Source organism: Ranitomeya variabilis, chromosome 4 (assembly GCF_051348905.1).
Source record: "Ranitomeya variabilis isolate aRanVar5 chromosome 4, aRanVar5.hap1, whole genome shotgun sequence".
NCBI classification, from domain to species: domain Eukaryota; kingdom Metazoa; phylum Chordata; class Amphibia; order Anura; family Dendrobatidae; genus Ranitomeya; species Ranitomeya variabilis.
Window position 1 is genome coordinate 388,494,731 of NC_135235.1, and position 25,892 is coordinate 388,520,622.

Sequence of the window (25,892 nt, forward strand, 5' to 3'; positions counted from 1 at the left end):
ATGACACCACCTGTCAGAGGAGGTGTTTGAAGCTGGATGTGACAGTGTCTTGGGAGTGCTTTATAGGAGAATACTGAATGGGGGTATTGTAGGAACCCCTGGATCTTTGTATACTGCGTTGGGGTGATTGATTTTTGTGGAAAAGCTTTAGTTACCATTATGCCTGTAATGGGGGCTTTGGTTGCCACTATTGTGAGCGGTGCGGGAGCTACATACATACATATTGTAGAATACCCGATGCGTTAATACAGCTCAAACAGTATATAACACAGCCCATGCAGTATATAACACAGCCCACGCAGTATATAACACAGCCCACGCAGTATATAACACAGCCCAAACAGTATATAACACAGCCCAAACAGTATATAACACAGCCCAAACAGTATATAACACAGCCCAAACAGTATATAACACTGCCCACATAGTATGTAGCACAGCCCAAACAGTATATAACACTGCCCACATAGTATGTAGCACAGCCCACGCAGTATATAACACAGCCCAAACAGTATATAACACAGCCCAAACAGTATATAACACAGCCCAAACAGTATATAACACAGCCCAAACAGTATATAACACAGCCCAAACAGTATATAACACAGCCCAAACAGTATATAACACAGCCCAAACAGTATATAACACAGCCCAAACAGTATATAACACAGCCCAAACAGTATATAACACTGCCCACATAGTATGTAGCACAGCCCACGCAGTATAACGCAGCCCACGCAGTATAACGCAGCCCACGAAGTATAACGCAGCCCACGCAGTATAACGCAGCCCACGCAGTATAACGCAGCCCACGCAGTATAACGCAGCCCACGCAGTATAACGCAGCCCACGCAGTATAACGCAGCCCACGCAGTATAACGCAGCCCACGCAGTATAACGCAGCCCACGCAGTATAACGCAGCCCACGCAGTATAACGCAGCCCACGCAGTATAACGCAGCCCACGCAGTATAACGCAGCCCACGCTGTATAACGCAGCCCACGCAGTATAACGCAGCCCACGCAGTATATAGCAGCCCACGCAGTATATGGCAGCCCACGCAGTATATAGCAGCCATGTAGTATCTAACATTGCCCACATAGTATATAGCATAGCTCACGCAGTATCTAGCAGCCACGCGGTAGATAACACAGCCCTCATAGTATTTAGCAGTGTGGGCACCATATCCCTGTTAAAAAAACAATAATTAAAATAAAAAATAGTTATATACTCACCCGCAGGGATCCAGCGAAGTCCTGGCAATGCGCGCGCGGCTGCCGCCATCTTCCGTTCCCAGGATGCATTGCGAAATTACCCAGAAGACTTAGCGGTCTCGCGAGACCGTTAAGTCTTCTGGGTAATTTCGCAATGCATCTCTGGGAACGGAAGATGGCGGCGGGCGCGAGCGCATCGTCCGACAACGGAGTGTGAGAATAGCCTTTTTTTATTATTTTTAACATTACATCTTTTTACTATTGATGCTGCATAGGGAGCATCAATAGTAAAAAGTTTGGGACACACAGGGTTAATAGCAGCGGTAACGGAGTGCATTACCCGCGCCATAACGCGGTCCGTTACCGCTGGTATGAACCCCGTGTTTGCGGTGACTGGAGGAGAGTATGCGGGCGCCGGGCAGTGACTGCAGGGGAGTAGGGAGGGACTAATCGGACTGTGCCCGTCGCGGATTGGTCGCGGCAGCCATGACAGGCAGCTGGCGAGACCAATCAGCGACGCGGGATTTCCGTGACGGAAGTTGCAGACAGAAAGACGGAAGTACCCCTTAGACAATTATATATATATATATATATATATTTCCCCTTGTACTACATATTATATGTTACCCATGTTATTTACAATAAAAAAGGTTGAAACTAAAAAACATTGCAAGCTAAATCATCTTTAGAGTATGTGCACATGACATCTTGTCAGGCAGCCGAATCCACAGAGTTTTCAAGAGAAACATGCTTCAGGAAATGCCTTTTGCCCCCTGAAGCACCTTTTTTTAGCATTTTTTGAGGGGTTGTTTCCCAAGAGCTTCACTGACATTATTGACTGCCATCGTGTTTTTGAGGTGTTTTAAATAGTGTTTTCTGGATGTTTTGTTGTTTTGGTTTTTTTAAACGCAAGAAACTGCAAGCAGTTTTTCATGCAAATATGATAGCACAATGCTCGAAAAGATGCTCAGGTGTCTTTTGAGCCTTCCCATTGACTTATATTGTAAAGTATAGAGAGCCTTTACAGTGTAAAACATCTGAAGGACTGGCTGCTCCGCTGTTTGGAAACCTGAAGCAATTAAGAGAGACCCTCAAGTTGTTTTCCAAAGAAATCCATGTTTATTCTTTTGAGAATTTTCTTGCTGCTTTTTTAGGTGGGTTTCGGAACAGACCTGCCTGAACAACACGTTGTGTGTAGATACACTGAGCGACCCATTTGCTTCTGCGTGAGGCTTCTATCCCAATTCCTCCATATGTGCTGCCATCAGAAAGAAACGCAAAAGGGATCCGGGAAACACCAACCATCACAAGCAGCACCAAAAGATTGCAGACTCCAGCTGTGGTAACTGAGTGGGGTGTCAGGTATGCTAGCAGTTTCAAATATTTTGACATGACAGGTCCTCGGAATATGGATTCGTGTTTGGACCATTAGAGACTGTACATGATTGAAGAACATGAACCAGGTATTACGGTACTCACCCGAGATGGTGGTCACAGTCATCTCCTGCGTACATTTCTGAAGATCTCCCGCATCCTCTTTTATAGCTTCAACTTTAACTGCAGACATGTTTGGAACCTAAAAAAGTACCAAAAAACTCACACACCACTTTAATAATGCAGTATTTGTGAAATGTACAGCAACGTCTCCATCTTATGTAATCGATCCTTAATGCCAGTTACCTGGTGTTCATGTGGGATATTATGGTTTTCCTGTGAACAGAGGGAACCAAGACACTTTTTGCTGGACACATCTGTAAGAAAGACACCCACATGTGACAAGTATGATTTTTTGGATGTGTATAGTGAACAAAATAACAATATCTTTCAGGTCATATCAGATCACTTATGTATAATAAAAGTAATCATGGAGCCATACGAGTCAATTGTAATCAGAGTTAGAGAATGATCCAGACCATATTAACGCTGATGAAAAATCACACAGGGTGGCAGAGTATGTAGTGGCGATTACTCACTCGGACAAAGTCCTATGTACACCTTTAACTTTATTAGTGGCCATGTTGTTACCTTACATGAGAAATCCTTGAACAGAACATATGCAAACCTTACAAGTCAGCCACATCCTGAATCTGTGATAAAGATTTTACACATTACAATTTTCTCCAGCTGTTATACATTGAGACATACTAGACAAGATTAGATAACAAGAGATGGATTAACAATATTATAATAACTGATCTACATTTAAAAGATTATATAGCTGTATTTTCATTTTGCTGAAAAACCCAGTTACCAATAGTAATTTAAAGTGGTTTCTCCACTACTTTGACAACCTTTTCTTAAAGAGGCACTTCCATTAACATTACAATGGGCGAAACCTGTGTAAATGTATATGTAATGTAGTGAGGTGTATTAATATACTCATTGAAAGCCATCTTCCATTTCCGAAATGGTCCTCTTCTTGGTTATGTGACCACTATTCCGACCTGTCAGCTCACACTGGGATTTACAGTCATGGCCGAAAGTGTTGGTACCCTTCACATTGTTCCAAAAAATTAAGTACGGTATTTCTCCCAGAAAATTATTGCAATTACACATGTTTTGCTATACATATGTTTATTTCCTGTGTGTATTGGAACACAAAAAAGAGAAATAAAAAGCAAATTGGACATCATTTCACACAAAAATGGGCAGGACAAAATTGTTGGCATCATAAACTTAATATTTATTTATACACCATATCTAATAAATAACGGCAATCAATCGCTTCTTATAACCATCAAAAAGCTTCCTACACCTCTCATCTGGAATTTTGGACCACTCTTCTTTTGCAAACTGCTCCAGGTGTCTCATATGAAGGGTGCCTTCTCCCAACAGCAATTTTTAGATCTCTCCACGGGTGTTTAATGGTATTTAGATTAGGACTCATTAATGACCACTTCAAGACTCTCCAGCGCTTTCCTTTAATCCATTTTTGGATGATTTTTGCAGTATGTTCGGAATCATTGTCTTGCTGGAAAACCCATGACCTAGGACCCAAATCTTCAGATTTCATGATGCCTTGAACTCAGTCAAGGCACCCAGTGCCAGAATCAGCAAATCACCCGCAAAACATCTTTGAACCTTCATCTTCTTTGACTTTTGGTACTGTATTATTTTCTTTGTAGGCCTCATTTTATTTTTGGTAAACAGTGGAATGATGTGCTTTACCAAAAGTCCCTATGTTACTCTCATCTGTCCACAAGACGCTTTCCCAGAAGTATTTTGGCTTACTCGCGTACATTTTGGCGAACTGCAATGTAGCTTTTTACAGTATGCCTCTGTGTCAGCTGACACTGATGAATCCTGAGCCTTCAGGACAGCTTCAATTTCTTTGGAACTTGATTGCGGCTGCTTATCCACCATCCAGACTATCCTGCATTGCAATCTTTCATCAATTTTTCTTTGCCATCCATGTGTAGGGAGATTAGCTACAGTGCCATGGGTTGTAAACTTCTTGATTATATTGCACACTGTGGACAAAAGAGCAAAGATCTCTGGAGATGGACTTGTAACCTTGAGATTGTTGATATTTTTCAGCAATTTTGGTTCTCAAGTCTTCAAACAGTTGTCTTTGCTTACTGTTCTCCACGCTAAGGCTACTTTCACAGATCAGGTTTTTTGTTTCAGGCAGAATCCGGCTAATGTTCCAAAAAACGGATTTGTTGCAAATAGTGTAAAAACTGATGCAACGGATCCGTTTTTCTGCCGGATCCGGTTTTTATTTTCAAAATGGAAAGAGAAAGAGGAGAGAGAGAGAGAAAGACAAAAAGAGAGAGAAATAAAGAGAAAGAAAGAAAGAGAAAGAAAGAGAATAAGAGAGAAAGAGAAAGAGAGAGAAAGAGAAAGAGAGAGAAAAAGACACCTCAGAACGGAAAATCTGCATGATTTCAATGGAAAATCGGATTCGGAGGCCGGATTCATCGTTTCACATCTCTGTTTTACACATTTTTGTTAGGGTCCGTCACTGCGCTTTTTTCGCCGGACGAAAAAACGTTCATCTGGATGTTTTCTCCGTCCGCCGGAAACGACTATTTGGACGGATCTGGAAATACCAGTCTATGAGAAAAAAAAAAGGATCCGGCACGATGCAAAGATTGAGTCAACTTCCTTTTCTTTTCAATTGCTTTCTTGTAGAAATACTGCATTTTCTGGATCAATTTCAAGGGTGTCAACACTTTCGGCCATGACTGTATATGTGAGCCGGAAGTCGCTATTACAATGAAAGTCTATGCAGCCTTGTTACCACGCTTACACTATAAGGACAGGTTCACACCAGGAGTGGAACAATCAGAAAAAAAAAGTATAACAGAAAACTATGTCACCACTATTGCATTTATCACCCACTTCTTGCTTTGGCTTACAAATACTGATGTAAAATACTGACCAAATACTGAACATGTGACTTTGACCTAAAAGCGAGTTCAGGCTCACATAGAGCTCGGTGTGAGCCAGCTGGTCGGAATATTAGTCATGTGAAAAGGACCAAAGCGATACTGAAAACTGAAGATGATGGCAATCAGCGAGTACATTAATACACCTACACTACACTACATATACATTCACACAGGTTTAGCCCATAAAATGTTAATGGGAGTTCTTCATTAAATACTCAATCCCCTATTTTAAAATAAAAATAACAGATACCTTCCACACCAGCACTGTTCCTGCGATGTCTGAGCCAGGTCTCCCGGCACTCATGTGATGTTGTTATGCTACATGAGCACCGCAGCCAATCAGTAAAGGGCTGCCGTTCTCACACTTGCCTCAGACGTCCAAGTTCATAGGAAAGAAGTGTGCGCAACAGTGACTGCTGATGTTTTGTCACGTCAGCACTTCTGCCAAGGTCATGACAGCCCTGGAAAATCTGGCACAGACATCACTGAAATGGCACCAGGGAGGGGAGAATCTTTTAGATTTATTTTGCATTGGGAAATGTGATATATAAAAATGGTTTGTCCGGAGGGGCATGGCTATGTAGTTGAAGGAAGCAGACGTACTCCGGGAGAGCTCCCATTATCCTTTTAATATCCTGCCATCTAAACCCCCTTAAAGAGCGAGCTGCGTGCGACTTGTGGTCCCCCTTGGACTCTGGAAGGTGCGAGACATACCGTGGCTCAGAGGAGAGCTGAGAGCCGACGGGGCCTGTGGGAGTGGTGAGAGCAGAGAGAGGCGGCGGCCATCTTACCAGCGCATGCTCCGGAGGGATAAGGAGCGGCGCCGGCTTACACTGGAGCCGGGGCTTCCCCCTGAAGTTCCGAACTATACACCGGAGTTTGAGGTACCTGTGCTGGCATACCAGGAGCCAGGGGACTGTGGTTGGTGGTGCCGACGTGGGCGGTGTTTTCTTTATAAGCGCCCGGTCTGCCATTAGGAGACGTGGCGCTGAGCATTACCTTTGCTACGCTGCTTGGGGGGTGAACGAGTATCCTGCACAACATTAAGGGGACAGACGGTGAGTGCCCTGAGAAATTGGGCCCCGCGTTCCCCTAACTAGAAGACACCTGCCCCACCGGCGTTTGTGATTTGGAGGGTCTGGCTCCCCTCCCCCTCGCTGCCTGTGCCGCTGCTGCAGACCCCCCCCCCCCCCCTTGGGACATAGAACTCTGCTGGAATCTGGGTGCTGATGCTTCCACTAGTATACGCATCCTATATATTACAGGCTGTCTCACAAAGCCATATATATAATCTCTGTCAGCTCTGCTATTTTCCTGTGGCTGGAATTTGACAGTTTATATCTCTGATTACCTTGCTGCCTCTCACTCCTGACAGTCATGCAGCACGCAAAAGGATCGGGAGCAGCCGATAGACTGAAAAAATTCACTAGAGAGGAGCCCTCGGATGGTGGGCGAACTATCAGGAATAACCCCTCGCAAGGTCAACGTAAAGGCTGTCCTTCTGATAGTAATGAGGAGGGGGAACAAGAAGAATTAACCCTCAAACAGGCCTCTGAGCAGCTAATGCGGGCTATTTCCTTAACCAGATCCTCTCTTACTGAAAAGATAGAAGACGTGTACACTGAGGTAGGCCGCCTGAGACTAGATATGCAAAATATGGGAGGACGCATCACGGAGGTGGAAACGAGAGTATCGCAAATCGAAGATATTGTCACACCCATGGAGACTAAATTGACAAGAGCGGCTGGTTCCATAAACGCCTGGAAACAAAAAGCGGATGACCTGGAGAACAGACTGCGTCGAAATAATATCCGTATCATTGGTCTGCCGGAGCGCTCGGAGGGTCAACGACCTGAGGAATTCCTTAAGGACTGACTTAAGACTTCTCTGGAAGGCAAATTCTCCTCAACTTTCTCAGTGGAAAGGGCCCATAGGGTCCCCACGAGGCCCCTCCCACCTGGAGCCCCGCCGAGACCTTTTTTGGCACGCATTCTCAACTGTAAGGATAGAGATGCCATTCTACGTTTGGCACGATAAAAGAGTCCTATCAAATTCCACAATGCCACAATTTCAATTTTTCCGGATTTCTCCATGGAATTTCAGAAACAACGGGCGTGGTTCCTGGAAATTAAAAAGCAACTCAGAGACCGGAATGTTATATACTCCATGATCAATCCCGCTCGCCTGCGAGTCGTTCACGAGGGTTCCTCTATCTTCTTCACCGATCCGGAGGAAGCGGCTGAGTGGCTACGGGTCCACAGGATGTCCAATACAAAGAAATCCTAGTGTACTTGGGTGGATAGCTCTAGAATGGAGCTCTACATGTGGGTACTTAACCTACCAACAATACCGAACGCTTTAATTTAATTTAGCGAGGGTATCCCCGTTTTTCACTTGATAATAGGAGCATGGGACTACGCTCCTACAATGTTTGGTTTTTGTTATATTTCTCTTTCTAGGTTTATTTTATTTGCTCTGTAGGTAGAAATCGCCGCCAATGGACCTCTCAACCCTTGTGTGCTGTCCCTAAGATTTGCTCAGATGACGTTATTTCTTATATTTTGACGAGTGAGTATGGAGTCTGAAATAATATACATGACCTGGAACGTGCGGGGTATTAAATCTCCCCGGAAGAAGATTAAGGTATTCTCGCAGATCAAGCGCTATCATCCACATATTGTAGCGTTGGTAGAGACACATCTGACTAGAGACACGGCCCGATGTGTACAGAAACCATGGGTGCAATGGTCCATACACGCATTTCACACTAGTTACTCAAGAGGGGTCTCATTGTTAATTCACAGGGATGTCAGATGGGAGCTGAGGGAGGCTAGGAAGGATTCTGAAGGCCGGTTCGTCTTTGTACATGCATTAACTCGCGTGAATACGTCTTACTGTGTATCTATAACCCTCCCCCAGCTAATCTATCAATACTTCGGATGGCAATGAACTTTGCCTTAAGCTTTCCAGATGCAGGCGTCATCTGTATGGGTGACTTTAATCTGGTTATGGACACCCGCCTCGATAGGTTGAGACTGGGTGATGATATGGCGGGGGAGACCTCGTCTCAAGTCCCGTCCCAACTAGCTTTATTCATGGAGGGTAGTGGCTGGTTAAGACTTGTGGAGGATGTACCATCCCGGAGTAAAAAGTTAAACCTGTCATTCATCTACCAGACGGTCTCTTTCTCGTCTGGACTATATATTCGGATCTGAAGGGTTGGCAACATGGGTAGACAGTGTTGAACACGGTAATAGGGGAATATCTGATCATAGTCCGGTCATTCTTACACTTAAATTTAGCCAATTGAATAGAGGTATAGCTTGGAAATTAAATCCATTTTGGCTCAAATTGATTGACTCCAGTGATAGGACTGTCGATCAGTTGAAATGCTTTATTTCGTCCCACCCAGAACCCCGAGACACTAACCTATTCTGGGATATGCTCAAGGCATATCTAAGGGGATGCCTATCTTCTACAATATCTTATATAAAAAGGGTGACCTCAAGGGAGGATGACGAGATGGAGCAGCGATTAAAAGAGTCAGAGTCTGCTTATGTGGCTGACCCGACTAATGGCAATAGACTAGAGTGGCTAACTTCCCAGAGGCTATATGTTCAACACGTAGACACAATCGAAACGTAAATTTTTTTTTACTCGCCAATCCTATTTTGAGCTGGGGAATCAGGCTAGCAAATTTTTAACCTTTTTGGTACGTCAACATAACGTATCCAACACTATATTACAAATACGAACATCAGACGGATTATTAGTGTCCTCAACTGAGGGGATACTTGGCTGTTTCCATGATTACTATACAACTATAAGTTGTTATATACCGTATTTTACGCTTTGTAAGACGCACTTTATTTCCCCCAAATTTGGGGGGGGGGAAAAATGTGGGTGCGTCTAACAAAGCGGATATACCGCTTACCATTACAGGCTGGGATGAGGGGGTGTCCGCCGCCGCTACCGCCCGCCGCCGCTGTCGGGGTTGTCCGCTGCTGCCCCGGGTGATGCTGGAGGCTCCGGTGCTGTGGGGGGCTCTGGCGACATTTTGTGAAAGACCAGAGCCCCCCGGCAGTTCGTCCATGCGTTCCAGTATGACTAATTCCGGGAAAATGGCCACCGGAATCTCGGGAGATGAGATTTCAGCGCTGAGATCTCATCTCTCAAGATTCCGGCGGCCATTTTCCCGGAGTCAGTCATACAGGAACGCATGGACGAACTGCCGGGGGCTCTGGCCTTTCACAAAATGTCACCAGAGCCCCCCGCAGCACCGGAGACAGCCCTGCAGCATCGGAGACAGCCCTGCAGCACAGGAGCCCCCTGCAGACCCCTCATCCCAGCTTGCAGCACAGGAGCCCCCCTGCAGACCCCATTCCAGCCTGCAGCACAGGAGCCCCCCTGCAGCACAGGAGCCCCCTGCAGACCCCCTCATCCCAGCCTGCAGCAATGCTCCACTCCTGCCTCCAGCAACGACCCTGGGACCCTGATCCACCACAGCCACAACCCCTGGTACGTAATAAGACGCATGGATTATAAGACGCCCCACCAATTTATTAAAAAAAGTTTTTTCCTATTTTTCTCCTCAAAATTTGGGGTGCGTCTTATAATCCGGAGCGTCTTACAAAGCGAAAAATACGGGTACCTCTAAATGTGACTTTGAAATTCGGGAAAACCTAGATTATTTATCGGATGTAACGTTCCCTGTACTGACCTCAGCTCAGCGGGCCTTTATGGATGCGGAGATTACATTGGAGGAAGTTGAACAAGCTTTTATGGATATGGCCTCTGGGAAGGCCCCTGGTCCAGACGGGTTTCCCATTGAACTATATAGGAAGTATCGTGACACACTGGCACCAATCTTGTTGAGAGTGTTCCGGGGAATGCGGGAGAAGGGTTCTATGCCTGACACGTTTTATGAGGCACATATTATTGTGCTCAGAAAGGAGGGGAAGGACCCATTGGAATGTGGATCTTACCGGCCTATATCATTGGTAAATGTAGACTATAAAATTTTTACTAAAATCCTAGCTACAAGACTGAACTCGATTATATCAGACCTTATACATCCGGACCAAACGGGTTTTATGCCGGGCAAAAATACCTCCATCAACATCAGACGGGTCCAGTCAGTAGTCCAATATAGCTCATTGGTACCAGATAATTCCTGGGCACTGGCATCGCTGGACGCGGCCAAAGCTTTTGACTCTCTGGAATGGCCTTTTCTGTCAGCATGCTTGAAAAAATATGGTTTTGGTGATGGTTTCTTGAAATGGGTGGGACTTTTTTGTATATGAAGCCCAGGGCCCGCATCATTATTAATGGCTCTGTCTCTAAACCTTTTTCACTATATAGAGGGACCCGCCAGGGGTGCCCTCTCTCCCCGGCCCTCTTTGCCCTAGCAATAGAGGATTTGGCGATACGTATAAGGTCCTCTACTGACATTAAGGGTATAGATATAGCTGGCCGTGTGGATACCATCGGTCTTTACGCTGATGATATGGTGATATTTATGGATAGGGCAGAGGAAACGCTAACACGAGTAATAGCTACTATAGACAAATTTAGTAGGCACTCGGGCCTCTACATAAACTGGGATAAATCCGCGTTGATGCCTCTCTCTCATGCTCCAATGCCCGGCCTTGAGACCCTTTCCTCCCTTTCTATTGTACACAGCTTTAAATACTTGGGCATACATATCTCTCGAAATAGTAGATCCGACCTGCAACTTAATATATTCCCATTGCTAGAAATAGTTAAATCTAAATTTGCAGCGTGGAGTAAACTTCCGTTGTCTGTGGCCGGCCGGGTCAATTTAATTAAAATGATATTGCTCCCCAAGCTTAGTTATTGTCTTCAACACAGTGCTGTGCTAATCCCTAAATCCTTTTTTGCAAATTTAAATTCTCAAATTACAGTTTTCATCTGGGGGAAATCTAGGACCAAACTTAAGCTATCTACGCTACAGAGACCAAAACAGGGGGGTGGGGCGGCGCTACCAGATTTCTATCTATATTACTTGGCAGGTCAGGCTGGAGCCCTCAATAAATGGATGCCCGATAACTGCCTTCCTAACTCTGAAAGCCATTTGCTTCATGCGGCGCAAATTGAATGCCCATTAAATTTTTTAAAACTGGAGAAAATTAGTATCCCTCGTATGATACCCTTACTACGCCTGGCGCAATCAGCTTGGAGGCAAGTTAAAGGGAACCTGTCACCCCGTTTTTTCGGTATGAGATAAAAATACTGTTAAATAGGGCCTGAGCTGTGCATTACAATAGTGTAGTTTGTGGACCCCGATTCCCCACCTATGCTGCCGAAATACGTTACCAAAGTAGTCGTTTTCGCCTGTCAATCAGGCTGGTCAGGTCAGATGGGCGTGGTGTCTTCCCCCAGACCTTGCGCAGTTTTCCGTTGGTGGCGTAGTGGTGTGCGCATGTCCAAGGTCCCGACTCCTGCACAGGGGTGTGAAAATAGCAGCGATGTCCGTTATTCCATTGGTGGTCGGTGGGCGCGGCCATCTTGATTTGGCCGCGCGTGCGCAGAAGCGGCGCTCTGCTGGCCGCGGCTTCAGGAAAATGGCCGCGGGCATCCGCGCGTGCGCAGATGGCTATCGCGGCGGCCATTTTCCTGAAGCCGCGGCCAGCAGAGCGCCGCTTCTGCGCACGCGCGGCCAAATCAAGATGGCCGCGCCCACCGACCACCAATGGAATAACGGACATCGCTGCTATTTTCACACCCCTGTGCAGGAGTCGGGACCTTGGACATGCGCACACCACTACGCCACCAACGGAAAACTACGCAAGATCTGGGGGAAGACACCACGCCCATCTGACCTGACCAGCCTGATTGACAGGCGAAAACGACTACTTTGGTAACGTATTTCGGCAGCATAGGTGGGGAATCGGGGTCCACAAACTACACTATTGTAATGCACAGCTCAGGCCCTATTTAACAGTATTTTTATCTCATACCGAAAAAACGGGGTGACAGGTTCCCTTTAAGAAAACGGTTGGGTTCATAGATATTATTGCGGAGATGCCCCTGTGGAACAATGGATATTTCCCAACTTTATTGAAGCACCCGTCCGCTGTTTTTTGGACTGGGCATGGTGTCTCATCAATAGGAGATCTGTATGATGGGGGGACTTTTGTGTCTTTTGAGCAATTGCAAACCAAGCACGATATACCAAGGTCCCAATTTTTCCGATATTTACAGCTCAGGTCAGCCATTCAGTCATATATGAGACAGGCAGGCGCAGGTCAAGTTATATCCTCTCTACCCTTGATAGGAATTCTTAAGTCGCAGGGCACACAAGGTCTCATCTCCTCTCTATACACCTATATGCTGTCCTCGGGAGCAACACTCACTATTGAATCTGTTAAGGGGAAATGGGGGGACTTCTTGCTAATATGCAAGAGGAGGAATGGGACGACATTCTTGAATCCCCAATTAAAGTATCCCCTTCGGTTAATAACAGGATGACTCAGCTGTACATAATACACCAGTCGTATCTAACTCCGAAACGGGTTCCTAAAATGGGTCGGCTTCAAACGTCAGAATGTGTGTGTTGCCATTCACCAGATGCAGATTTCATCCACATGATATGGAGTTGTCCTGTCACTCTTCAATACTGGATGGAGGTGACATCGCTATTAGCATCTTTGTTGTTAATTCCAGTCCCCCATGAACCACTAGTTTGTTTATTTGGAATATGGGAGGGGGAGGCTTGGGATCATTATATTGACATTTTCTTACGTGAGACGCTCTTTATGGCACAAAAGGTACTAGCATTGCGGTGGATGGGGAGCTCAAAACCATCTATAAGAACTTGGATTGACCTGATTAACTCGATAATCCCATATGAACGCACGTTATATCAAAATAGAGGCTGCCCGGGCAAATTTGAAAAAATTTGGGGTAGATGGAATTCTTCCCATCTTACTCTGTAGACCTGTCATGGATGGGAGATATCACACAAGGGGACAGACATGAAGTAAAGTGGCGTATTAGTGGTTAGAGTCGATATAGTTGTACTTTAAGAGTTCTGGTTTTCTCTATGTTTTATTTACTTAAATGACTCATATGTTACTATTGGAAAACAAATATAATAATAATCACAAGATAGCATTGACGAAAATTGCATTTTATTATAGGTTTAATAATGCACAGTTTATATGTACTGCATACTATGCTTGATAACCTTGGATGCAAATATGTATGTAACACAGTTTATTTTGTTGTTAATAAATGAATTTAAAAAAAAATGATTTGTCCGAGCAGTGGACAACCCCTTTAAATTATTATAGGCAAATTACCGTATTATTTAAGAAAATAAAAATATAGCTATAAAAGTTTAAAGGGAATCTGTCACCCTAAAAATGGCCTATAAACTGCGGCCACCGCCATCAGGGGCTTATCTACAGCATTCTGTAATGCTGTAGATAAGCGAAACCCCCCCCCGATGTATCCTGAAAGATAAGAAAAACAGGTTATATTATACTCACCCAGGGGCGGCCCTGGTCCGGCGCCTCCCATCCTCTTACAATCACATCGTCTTCTTGTCTTTTTGCAGCGGCTTCTGTACCTTTCAGAATACATCGGGGGCTTGTCTACAGCCAGCATTACAGAATACTGTAGATAAGCACCTGATGGCGGTGGGCTTAGCTTATAGGCCTAAAATGGGGTGACAGATTCCCTTTAACATTAGATAACTTATTAATATGATACTATTCCTCATTCTACATCACTTTCATTTAAGCTTTACAGTAAGTGCATCACTCCGGGATCACACTCTCTGGGACAAACCAAACTACATTTACCATGATTCATTGTGCCGCACACATCTAACTCAAATGTCCACCTACTGCCTCTACTAGGCTACTGATGTACTGTCATCATGACATCTTGTCTCAGTGTATCCTGTGTGATGTATATATAGCAGTCTCAGAGTATCCTACAAAATGTTTATACAGCAGAGCCTCAGTGTATCCTATGCGATGTATATACCGCAGAGTGTCAGTCTAGCCTATGAGATACATATACAGCAGGGTCTCAGTGTATCCTTTATGTAAATACAGTTTGAGTCTCAATGCATCCCATGCAATGTACATACAGCAGTGTCATTGTATCCTATGTGATGTATATACAACAGTGTCATAGTATCCTATGCAATATTTTATATATATATATATATATATATATATATATATATATATATATATATATATATATATATATATATATATATATATATATATATATATATATATATATATATATACACTCACCGGCCACTTTATTAGGTACACCATGCTAGTAACGGGTTGGACCCCCTTTTGCCTTCAGAACTGCCTCAATTCTTCGTGGCATAGATTCAACAAGGTGCTGGAAGCATTCCTCAGAGATTTTGGTCCATATTGACATGATGGCATCACACAGTTGCCGCAGATTTGTCGGCTGCACATCCCAAAGATGCTCCATACAAGGCAGGATGGATCCATGCTTTCATGTTGTTTACGCCAAATTCTGACCCTACCATCCGAATGTCGCAGCAGAAATCGAGACTCATCAGACCAAGCAACGTTTTTCCAATCTTCTACTGTCCAATTTCGATGAGCTTGGACAAATTGTAGCCTCAGTTTCCTGTTCTTAGCTGAAAGGAGTGGTACCCGGTGTGGTCTTCTGCTGCTGTAGCCCATCTGCCTCAAAGTTCGACGCACTGTGCGTTCAGAGATGCTCTTAGGCCTACCTTGGTTGTAACGGGTGGCGATTTGAGTCACTGTTGCCTTTCTATCAGCTCGAACCAGTCTGCCCATTCTCCTCTGACCTCTGGCATCAACAAGGCATTTCCGCCCACAGAACTGCCGCTCACTGGATTTTTTTTCTTTTTCGGACCATTCTCTGTAAACCCTAGAGATGGTTGTGCGTGAAAATCCCAGTAGATCAGCAGTTTCTGAAATACTCAGACCAGCCCTTCTGGCACCAACAACCATGCCACGTTCAAAGGCACTCAAATCACCTTTCTTCCCCATACTGATGCTCGGTTTGAACTGCAGGAGATTGTCTTGACCATGACTACATGCCTAAATGCACTGAGTTGCCGCCATGTGATTGGCTGATTAGAAATTAAGTGTTAACAAGAAGTTGGTCAGGTGTACCTAATAAAGTGGCCGGTGAGTGTATATATATATATATATATATATATATATATATATATATATATATATATATATATATATATATATATATATATATATATATATATACACACACACACATATACACATATATACATACACACACACACAAACAGCTGAAATGCAGGCTTGCTATGAGCGCCGACCACAGAGGGGCGCTCACAGTAGGCTGACATCAGTAACCATAGAGGTCTCAAGGACCTCTATGGTTACCATCCTGACGCATCGCCGACCCCCGATCATGTGACGGGGTCGGCGATGCGATCATTTCCGGCCGCGCGGCCGGAAGCGCCGGTTATATGCCGCTGTCAGCGTTTAACAGCAGTATTTAACTGGTTAATAGCGGCGGGTGAATCGCGATTTCACCCGCCGCTATTGCGGGCACATGTCAGCTGTTCAAAACAGCTGACATGTTCCGGCTTTGATGTGGGCTCAGCGCCGGAGCTCACATCAAAAGCAGGGGACCCGACCTCCGCTGTAATAGTACGGCGGAGGTCGGGAAGGGGTTAAGCTGCGAAAACAGAAAAAAAAACATCCGAGAAATTGCTACAATACTAGGAGTGGCAAAATCTACAGTTTGGTACATCCTGAGAAAGAAAGAAAGCACTGGTGAACTCATCAATGCAAAAAGACCTGGGCGCCCACGGAAGAGAACAGTGGTGGAGGATAGAAGAATAATCTCCATGGTGAAGAGAAACCCCTTCACAACAGCCAACCAAGTGACCAACACTCTCCAGGAGGTCGGCGTATCAATATCCAAATCTACCATAAAGAGAAGACTGCATGAAAGTAAATACAGAGGGTTCACTGCACGGTGCAAGCCACTCATAAGCATCAAGAATAAAAAGGCTAGACTGGACTTTGCTAAAAAAAACATCTAAAATAGCCAGCACAGTCCTGGAAGAACATTCTTTGGACAGATGAAACCAAGATCAACCTCTACCAGAATGATGGAAAGAGAAAAGTATGGCGAAGGCGTGGTACAAGCTCATGATCCAAAGCATACCACATCATCCGTAAAACACGGCGGAGGCAGTGTGATGGCTTGGGCATGCATGGCTGCCAGTGGCACTGGGTCGCTAGTGTTCATGGTTGATGTGACACAGGACAGAAGCAGCCGAATGAATTCTGAGGTATTCAGAACCATACTGTGTGCTCAGATCCAACCAAATGCAGCCAAACTGATTGGTCGTCGTTTCATACTACAGATGGTAAATGACCCAAAACATAAAGCCAAAGCAACCCAGGAGTCTATTAAAGCAAAGAAGTGGAATATTCTTGAATGGCCAAGTCAGTCACCTGATCTCAGCTCAATTGAGCATGCATTTCACTTGTTAAAGACTAAACTTCAGACAGAAAGGCCCACAAACAAACAGCAACCGAAAACCACCGCAGTGAAGGCCTGGCAGAGCATCAAAAAGGAGGAAACACAGCGTCTGGTGATGTCCATGAGTTCAAGACTTCAGGCAGTCATTGCCAACACAGGGTTTTCAACCAAGTACTAAAAATGAATATTTTATTTAAAATTATTTAATCTGTCCAATTACTTTTGGTCCTTTTAAAAACAGGGTGGCACATGTTAAGGAGCTTAAACTCCTAAACCCTTCATCCAATTTTAATGTGGATAACCTCAAATGAAAGCTGAAAGTCTGAACTTCAACTGCATTTGTTTAAAATTCATTGTGGTAATGTCTATAACCAAAATTGGAAAAATGTTGTCTCTGTCCAAATATATATGGACCTAACTATATACACAGCTGAGTCTCAATGTATATTTTGTGAAATAGTAGACCACAAAAACTAGGCCAGATTTATGAACCTGTCTAAAAGAAAAATCTTTGATGTCCATAGCAGTTAATCACAGCGCAGCTTTCTTTTCCATGTGCAGAATATAAAATGAAACCTGCTCTGGGTTTGGTTTCTACACACAGCAAAGACAGTTCCATAAGTCTTCACCTTTAGCTATAGCTACACGGAAGTACATACAGAGGGACATTGAGGGTGGAGCTGGGTGGTAGGAACTCCAAGAGCTGACAGGAGAGAGGTGAAGGTGCTATGCTGCATCTACAAATTAGCTCAAGCACTGGACTGGTTTTCACACTGGAGATCACATGACCCGACTTATACATTACAGGAATTAAATTGTGACGCTGGTCACTACTCACAGACAGACCGTGAGGCAGAGATGACAGACGTTCTGGGGTCAGTACCAAGAAAGAAAGTAGAAAAACAAGGGAAAAGGCAAACCCATACATCAGATCACACTAAGGGGTCAAAATACCAGGAGATAACAGATAATTGCAAAAGGACAAGACAAAAGGATAGTCAGAACATGGTCCAAGGGTCAGGCTGTGGAAGATCAGAACAACAGAATGAGTCACCAAGAAGCACAAACTATATCTGTCAGAGATCAGAGGCAAACAGCTCAGTTAAACAGCTTGGGCAATCTCTATAAGTGAGAACACCTGGAGAAAGTCCCCACCTCCCAGTCCCAGACTGGACAGCCGAGCGGTGAATCAAATCATCGACACCTCAGCAAGCTGTAGTGCTAAGATATCAATGAACATCGGAAACCCATATTGGCACTACCAGTAGAGCCTTAGAAGATATATTATTAGATATACAAAGTTAGTGAAAATCTATCTTACAGAATAGGTCAACTATAGAGTATTTGTTATTACCGTATATACTCGAGTATAAGCCGAGATTTTCAGCCCATTTTTTGGGGCTGAAAGTCCCCCTCTCGGCTTATAGTCGAGTCATACCCGGGGGTCGGCAGGGGAGGGGGGGGCTGGGGCTATCTAATTATACTCCCCTTCTGCTGGCGCGGTCCCTGCTTCTTCCAGCGCTGCATATTCTTCCTGTACTGAGCGGTCACATGGTCCCGCTCATTACAGTAATGAATATGCGGCTCCACCTCCCATAGAGGTGGAGCCGCATATTCATTTCGGTAATGAGCGGTAACTGTGACCGCTCAATACAGGAAGAAGATGCAGCGCTGGAAGAAGCAGGGACTGCACAGCGCCAGCAGTCAGTATACAGCGATGCGCGACATTTACCGCTCCTCGTTCCGGTGCGGCTCCGTCATCAGCGTCCTCTGGCTGTGACGCTCAGGTCAGAGGGCGCGGTGACGTAGTCAGTGCGCGCCCTCTGCTGAACGTCAGTGCTGAAGACGGAGCCGCATGAGGAGCAGGTAAATATTGAAAGTGCCGGGGGTCCTGAGCGAAGAGAGGCGAGTATGTGATTTTTTTTTTTATCGCAGCAAAAGCATATGGGGCAGTGACTGTACGGATCATCTGTATGGGGCCATAACGATTGTGCAGCACTATAAGGGGCAGTGACTGTACGGAGCATCTTATGGGGCCATAACGATTGTGCAGTACTAAAAGGGGCAGTGACTGTACGGAGCTTCTGTATGGGGCCATAACGATTGTGCAGCACTATAAGGGGCAGTGACTGTACGGAGCATCTATATGGGGCCATAACGATTGTGCAGCACTATAAGGGGCAGTGACTGTACGGAGCATCTATATGGGGCCATAACGATTGTGCAGCACTATAAGGGGCAGTGACTGTACGGAGCTTCTGTATGGGGCCATAACGATTGTGCAGCACTATAAGGGGCAGTGACTGTACGGAGCATCTATATGGGGCCATAACGATTGTGCAGCACTGTAAGGGGCAGTGACTGTACGGAGCATCTTATGGGGCCATAACGCTTGTGCAGCATTATAAGGGGCAGTGTCTGTACGGAGCATCTTATGGGGCCATAACGATTGTGCAGCACTATATGGGGCAAGTGACTGTACAGAGCATCTTATGGGGCCATAACGTTTGTGCAGCATTATAAGGGGCAAGTGCCTGTACGGACCATCTTATGGGGCCATAACGATTGTGCAGCACTATATGGGGCAAGTGACTGTACGGAGCATCTTATGGGGCCATAACGCTTGTGCAGCATCATAATGGGGCAAGTGACTGTACGGAGCATCTTATGGGGCCATAACGTTTGTGCAGCACTATATGGGGCAAGTGAATGTATGGATGATCTTATGGGGCCATAACGTTTGTGCAGCATTATATGGGGCAAGTGTCTGTATAGAGCATCTTATGGGGCCATAACGTTTGTGCAGCACTATATAGAGCAAATATCTATCTCTATGGAGCATCTTATGGGGCCCTTATTACCCTTTATGCAGGATTATATGGGGCATATTTTAATATGGAGCATCTAATGGGGCCCATCAAACTTTATGGAGCATTATATGGGGCTCCTGATTCAATATGGATTCAAAAACACTTAACCTACTGATGTCTCAATTAATTTTACTTTTATTGGTATCTATTTTTACTTTTGAAATTTACCGGTAGCTGCTGCATTTTCCTCGCTAGGCTTATACTCGAGTCATTAAGTTTTCCCAGTTTTTTTGTGGCAAAATTAGGTGGGTCGGCTTATACTCGGGTCGGCTTATACTCGAGTATATACGGTAATTCACCACCATGGATGACAAGAGTTTGAAGGCATGTGTTGTTTCAATTTGTCAGATCATAGTCAGGACTTACAGTCTCAGATAGATCAGTTACCTGATGACTGATCACATCACACAAAGTAATGGTAAATGGTGGGATTGGTTATTTTTCTGGTTGGCTGATCTTGGCTATTTATGCTATATTTTAGGAGTAATTTTTGCTATAATCTGTATTGCTTTATGTTGTTGTTTACAATGTATTCCTTCTCTTATAACAATGTGTCGCTAATCTACTGAAGCTATTCCCTTGGGATATGATACTGTATATAAATGATTTATGGTTTCCCGATGGTCAAGGGTGGATTGTAGTGATAAAATGTCAAATGACCATCAGGAACCCATATTGATAGTCTGCCTTTAAAGACTCCTTTAAGACAGTCTAGTCTTTGAAGATTCCTTTAAGACTTCTTTAAGAGATATTTGACAGTAACAGTCTAGTTTTTATTAGTTCTGTAACTCTCTTGAGATCTGGTGATTAATGTTAGCCTGTTATCAGTGTTCAGAGAGAACATGTTTATAGAGAACATGTTTAAGGCACCGTCACACATAGCGAGATCGCTAGCGAGATCGCTGCTGAGTCACAAGTTTTGTGACGCAACAGCGACCTCAGTAGCGATATCACTATGTGTGACACGTACCAGCGACCCGGCCCCTGCTGCGAGATCGCTGGTCGTGTCGGAATGGCCTGGACCTTTTTTTGGTCGTTGAGGTCCCGCTGACATCGCTGAATCGGTGTGTGTGACACCGATCCAGCGATGTCTTCACTGGTAACCAGGGTAAACATCGGGTTACTAAGCGCAGGGCCGCGCTTAGTAACCCGATGTTTACCCTGGTTACCAGCGTAAATGTAAAAAAAAAAAAAAAACAGTACATACTCACCTTCTGATGTCCGTCAGGTCCCTTGCCGTCTGCTTCCTGCTCTGACTGAGTGCCGCCGTACAGTGAGAGCACAGCACAGCAGTGACGTCACCGCTGCGCTCTGCTCTCACTGTACGGCCGGGAGTCAGTCAGAGCGGGAAGCAGACGGCGGGGGACCTGACGGACATCAGATGGTGAGTATGTACTGTTTGTTTTTTTGGTAACCAGGGTAAACATCGGGTTACTAAGCGCGGCCCTGCGCTTAGTAACCCGATGTTTACCCTGGTTACCCGGGTGCTGCAGGGGGACTTCGGCATCGTTGAAGACAGTTTCAACGATGCCGAAGTCGTTCCCCTGATCGTTGGTCGCTGGAGAGAGCTGTCTGTGTGACAGCTCCCCAGCGACCACACAACGACTTACCAACGATCACGGCCAGGTCGTATCGCTGGTCGTGATCGTTGGTAAATCGCTATGTGTGACGGGGCCTTTATAGTACTAGCCAATTACGGCTGTTCGCTATCAGTGTGCCTGTGTGATTAATGTTAGTGAGAAACAAGTCTTATTAGCATTCAATGTGTAAAGGTACCTTCACACTAAGCGACTTTGCAGCGAGAACGACAACGATCCGTGACGTTGCAGCGTCCTGGATAGTGATCTCGTTGTGTTTGACACGCAGCAGCGATCTGGATCCCGCTGTGATATCGCTGGTCGGAGCTAGAAGTCCAGAACTTTATTTCGTCGCTTGATCACCCGCTGTCATCGCTGTATCGGCGTGTGTGACGCCGATACAGCGATGTGTTCACTTGTAACCAGGGTAAACATCGGGTTACTAAGTGCAGGGCCGCGCTTAGTAACCAGATATTTACCCTGGTTACCATTGTAAAAGTAAAAAAAAAAAAAAAAACAGTACTCACCTTCTGATGTCTGTCACGTCCCCCGGCGTCCACAGGGTTACGCGCTGCTGCCGAGAACTTCCTGCACTGAATGTGTCAGCGCCGGCAGTAAAGCAGAGCACAGCGGTGACGTCACCGCTGTGCTCTGCTCTACTTTACTGCCGGCGCTGACACAGTCAGTGCAGGAAGCTCTGAGCAGCAGTGCGTAACCCTGTGGACGCCGGGGGACGTGACAGACATCAGAAGGTGAGTATGTAATGTTTTTTTTTTTACTTTTACAATGGTAACCAGGGTAAATATCGGGTTACTAAGCACGGCCCTGCGCTTAGTAACCCGATATTTACCCTGGTTACCCGGGTGCTGCAGGGGGACTTCGGCATCGTTGAAGACAGTTTCAACGATGCCGAAGTCGTTCCCCTGATCGTTGGTCGCTGGAGAGAGCTGTCTGTGTGACAGCTCCCCAGCGACCTAAACAGCGACGCTGCAGCGATCGGCTCGTTGTCTATATCGCTGCAGCGTCACTGAGTGTGACGGTACCTTAAGTCTTTGTATTATGGTAGACTATTCTGTGCCAGGAAAGCTTTTGGGCATGTTTTTTGTGATGATGTATTTGTCTGGGATAGATGGACATCTGAAGAGCTGGCCACTCAGAAGAGAGCTACAATACTGGAGAAATAGAATCTGTTAGAGCTTGTGTAACACTTGACTACATAAGCATTTTTTCAAAAGTAAAGCTATAAGCTGGTGAAGATGTCAGCTAAGACAGAAGCCTGTAACCTATAGATCGGAAGGGGATGCCCATGTGGGTCTACAGTGTGGATATCCCAGGAATTCTCTGTCTTCGCCATTTGGCTTCTCACGGTTGATGTTATGGATAGATGATGCCCTTTCCTGGTGAAGTTTTTCTTGTGTAGTGGTGTAATGTAAGTATTTAACTTTGTATTGTATATTATGCAAAAGTGTACACAATATCACACTATTTCCTATTTTCTGTAATTATTGAATTATTGTAATAAAATTAATCGCCTTCTTTAAAGCCGTATCTGATCCCTTTAAGTACTTGGCAAAACACACGCCCAGCCGAGCTATCAAGACAATGACAACTCAGCATGACCCAGTTTCCATAGGACAGCAAAATATTCACTCATCGAGCAGAGGAATTGTGACAGTAGTCCCTGAGGGAGCCACCAGACCTCCAGATTTCCTAGTAAACCTGCGATGGAAGGATCAAACCAGCCGATCGGAGTTTACACCTCGAGCAGGGACCCCGGTCCATAGCCTTTCCAATTAATGAGGTACTGGAGGGAATTACAGACTTTACGAGAAACAAGAATCTTTTGCACTTCAAACGCCAAACTGTCATTAACAGAAACTGGTGTAGGCGGAGATGAACGAGTCAAAACTGAAGGGACAAACTCTTTTAACAGTGATTTATTGAATACATTAGGAATGTGAAAAGATGGAGGGAGTTTTAATCTGAAACCACCGGATAACTATCTGTAAAGTCTCATATGGACCAACAAACTTAGGATTCAACTTTGCTGACGGCACTTTCAATTTAATATTTTTCGGAGATACCCAGACTTTATTACTAACCTTGAATATGGGGCCCCCTGAACGTTTCCTAACCATCTTCCGCTTCTGGCGCCACCGACTCACCTCACTATTCATATGAACCTCCCTCCAGACATATCCACGCTTTTGCATGGCAACCTCTACTACAGGACAACCAGAACTCAATCTCGAGAAGTCACCAAAATGAGGATGAAAATCATAATAAAAAAAAAACACAGGCGAGGTTCCAGTAGACTGTTAACAGGGCTATGGAGTCTGAGTTGTAGAGTTGATGTCCATTTTCGTGGACTCGGTTTCGGTATAAAATGGACCGACTCAGAATCCTAAAATATATAATAAATTGGGTTCAGTAGCTCAGTGCAGGATATGATGTAAAGGTTTTCATAATTATTTGGGATCCAAGGAGTATAGTTTCTCCTTGCGGAGAGTGACATGTTAAGCATGTCGAGATGAGGAGACAAAGCCACAATGCTCGTCTGGGAAATATGCAAATTGTCTCTTCAGAGAGGAAGAGGACTAGAACTCTAGTGCCACCTATTGGAAGTTGCAATCCTAACAGTCAATGTTGACCCTTTAATGAGCCTTGTGACTTAGGATAAAAACCAAACCAGAATCTCAATTTGCAGGCACTGTGTTTCGGGTTACTGCCCCTCGTTAGTGCAAAGTGGAGATCTGGTTTGGCTGAGTGAGAGGCGTCTGACAGGGATCAAAGAAGTATCGTTTCTCCTGTGAAGTCGGAAGTCAGGAAAATTGAGGAGTCGGAGTCGGTGATTTGGCATACCGACTCAACAGCCCTCCTGGTTTACCTGACTGTTAAAGGCGAATTCAGTAAAAGGTAAAAATGAGGACCAGTCCCCCTGCGGAACCACAATGAAACACCTTAGAATTTGTTCCCACGACTGATTTGTCCACTCTGTGACCGTTGGTTTGAGGATGGTAAGCAGGGGAAAACTACAAGTCAATCCCCAATTTTTCACAAAACACTCTCCAGAATTTGGAGACAAACTGCACTCCCTATGGGACAAAATGTTCTAAGAAATGCCATGCAATTCCACCACATAACTGATAACCTGGAAAGAGTCTCTGCATTAGCTAACCCTGATAACGGAAAAAAACGAGTTTGTATACTGAATTGGTCAATTACCACCCAAATAACCATCCCCAGGTCAACACCTGGTCGTCTAATGGATAGACGGACACCTGGAGAGGTGTACAAGCCAGTGTCTTGCACCCACTGTGAAATTTGGTGGAGGATCAGTGATGATCTGAGGATTCTTCAGCAAGGCTGGAATTGGGCAGGTTGTTCTTTTCGAAGGACGTATGAATCAAGCCGCATACAAGGTTATCCTGGAAAAACAGTTGATTCCTTCTGCTCAGGCAATGTTCCCCAACTCTGAGAAATGTTTTTTCCAGCAGGACAATACGCCATGCCACACAGCTAGGTCAATCAAGGTGTGGATGAAGGACCACCACATCAAATTATTGTCATGGCCAGCCCAATCTCCAGATCTGGACCCAAATGAAAACCTCTGGAATGTAATCAAGAGGAAGATGGATAGTCATAAGCCATCAAAGAAGAACTGCTTAAATTTTTGTACCAAGAGTGGCATAAGGTCACCCAAAAGCAGTGTGAAAGACTGGTGGAAAGCATGCCAAGACGTATAAAAGCGGTGATTAAATATCATGGGTATTCCACAAAATATTGATTTCTGAACTCTTCCTGTGTTAAAACATTAGTATTGTTGTTTCTAAATGATAATGAACTTGGTTTTTTTTTTCATTAGTTGAGGTCTGCAAGCAATGCATTTTTTTGTTATTTTCACCATTTCTCATTTTCATAAAGTAAATACAAAATTTATTGCTTGAAACTTCAGAGACATGTTGTCAGTAGTTTATAGAATTTAAGAACAATTTACATTTTACTCAAAAATATACCTATAAAGAGAAAAATCAGGCAAACGGAAAATTTTGCAGTGGTCTTTTAATTTTTGCCAGAGCTGTATATTGTCGGAGTCAGACCATTTTATACAGAATCTGACTCCACAGAACTGGTGACAAAGCATCAGCCCTAAAATTCTTAGACCCCGACCTGAACATGATGGAAAAATTTAATCTACAAAAAAAAAAATAAAGACCACCTGGCCTGTCTCAGGTTTAAAACGTTTAGCAGATTCAATAGAGGCTACATTTTCAAGATACGTCACAACCGTGACCTGATGAATAG

General features: G+C 44.7%; 1 protein-coding gene across 5 annotated transcripts in view; it reads right to left on the minus strand.

Annotated features, from left to right (window-relative positions):
• Positions 1–25,892, minus strand: part of LOC143767170 (uncharacterized) — a 66,463-nt gene that overhangs the window by 33,465 nt on the left and 7,106 nt on the right. For 4 of the 5 annotated variants that reach the window (XM_077255251.1, XM_077255250.1, XM_077255254.1 and 1 more), the window contains 2 exons: positions 2,895–2,965; positions 2,694–2,790 (listed from right to left, as the gene is read on the minus strand). The exons of the other annotated variant lie outside the window; for it this stretch is intronic. In XM_077255251.1, coding sequence (XP_077111366.1) covers positions 2,694–2,781 — 88 coding nt within the window. In that variant the 5' untranslated portion in view covers positions 2,782–2,790; positions 2,895–2,965. The remainder of the gene's footprint in view (positions 1–2,693; positions 2,791–2,894; positions 2,966–25,892) is intronic. 5 annotated transcript variants of the gene reach the window in all.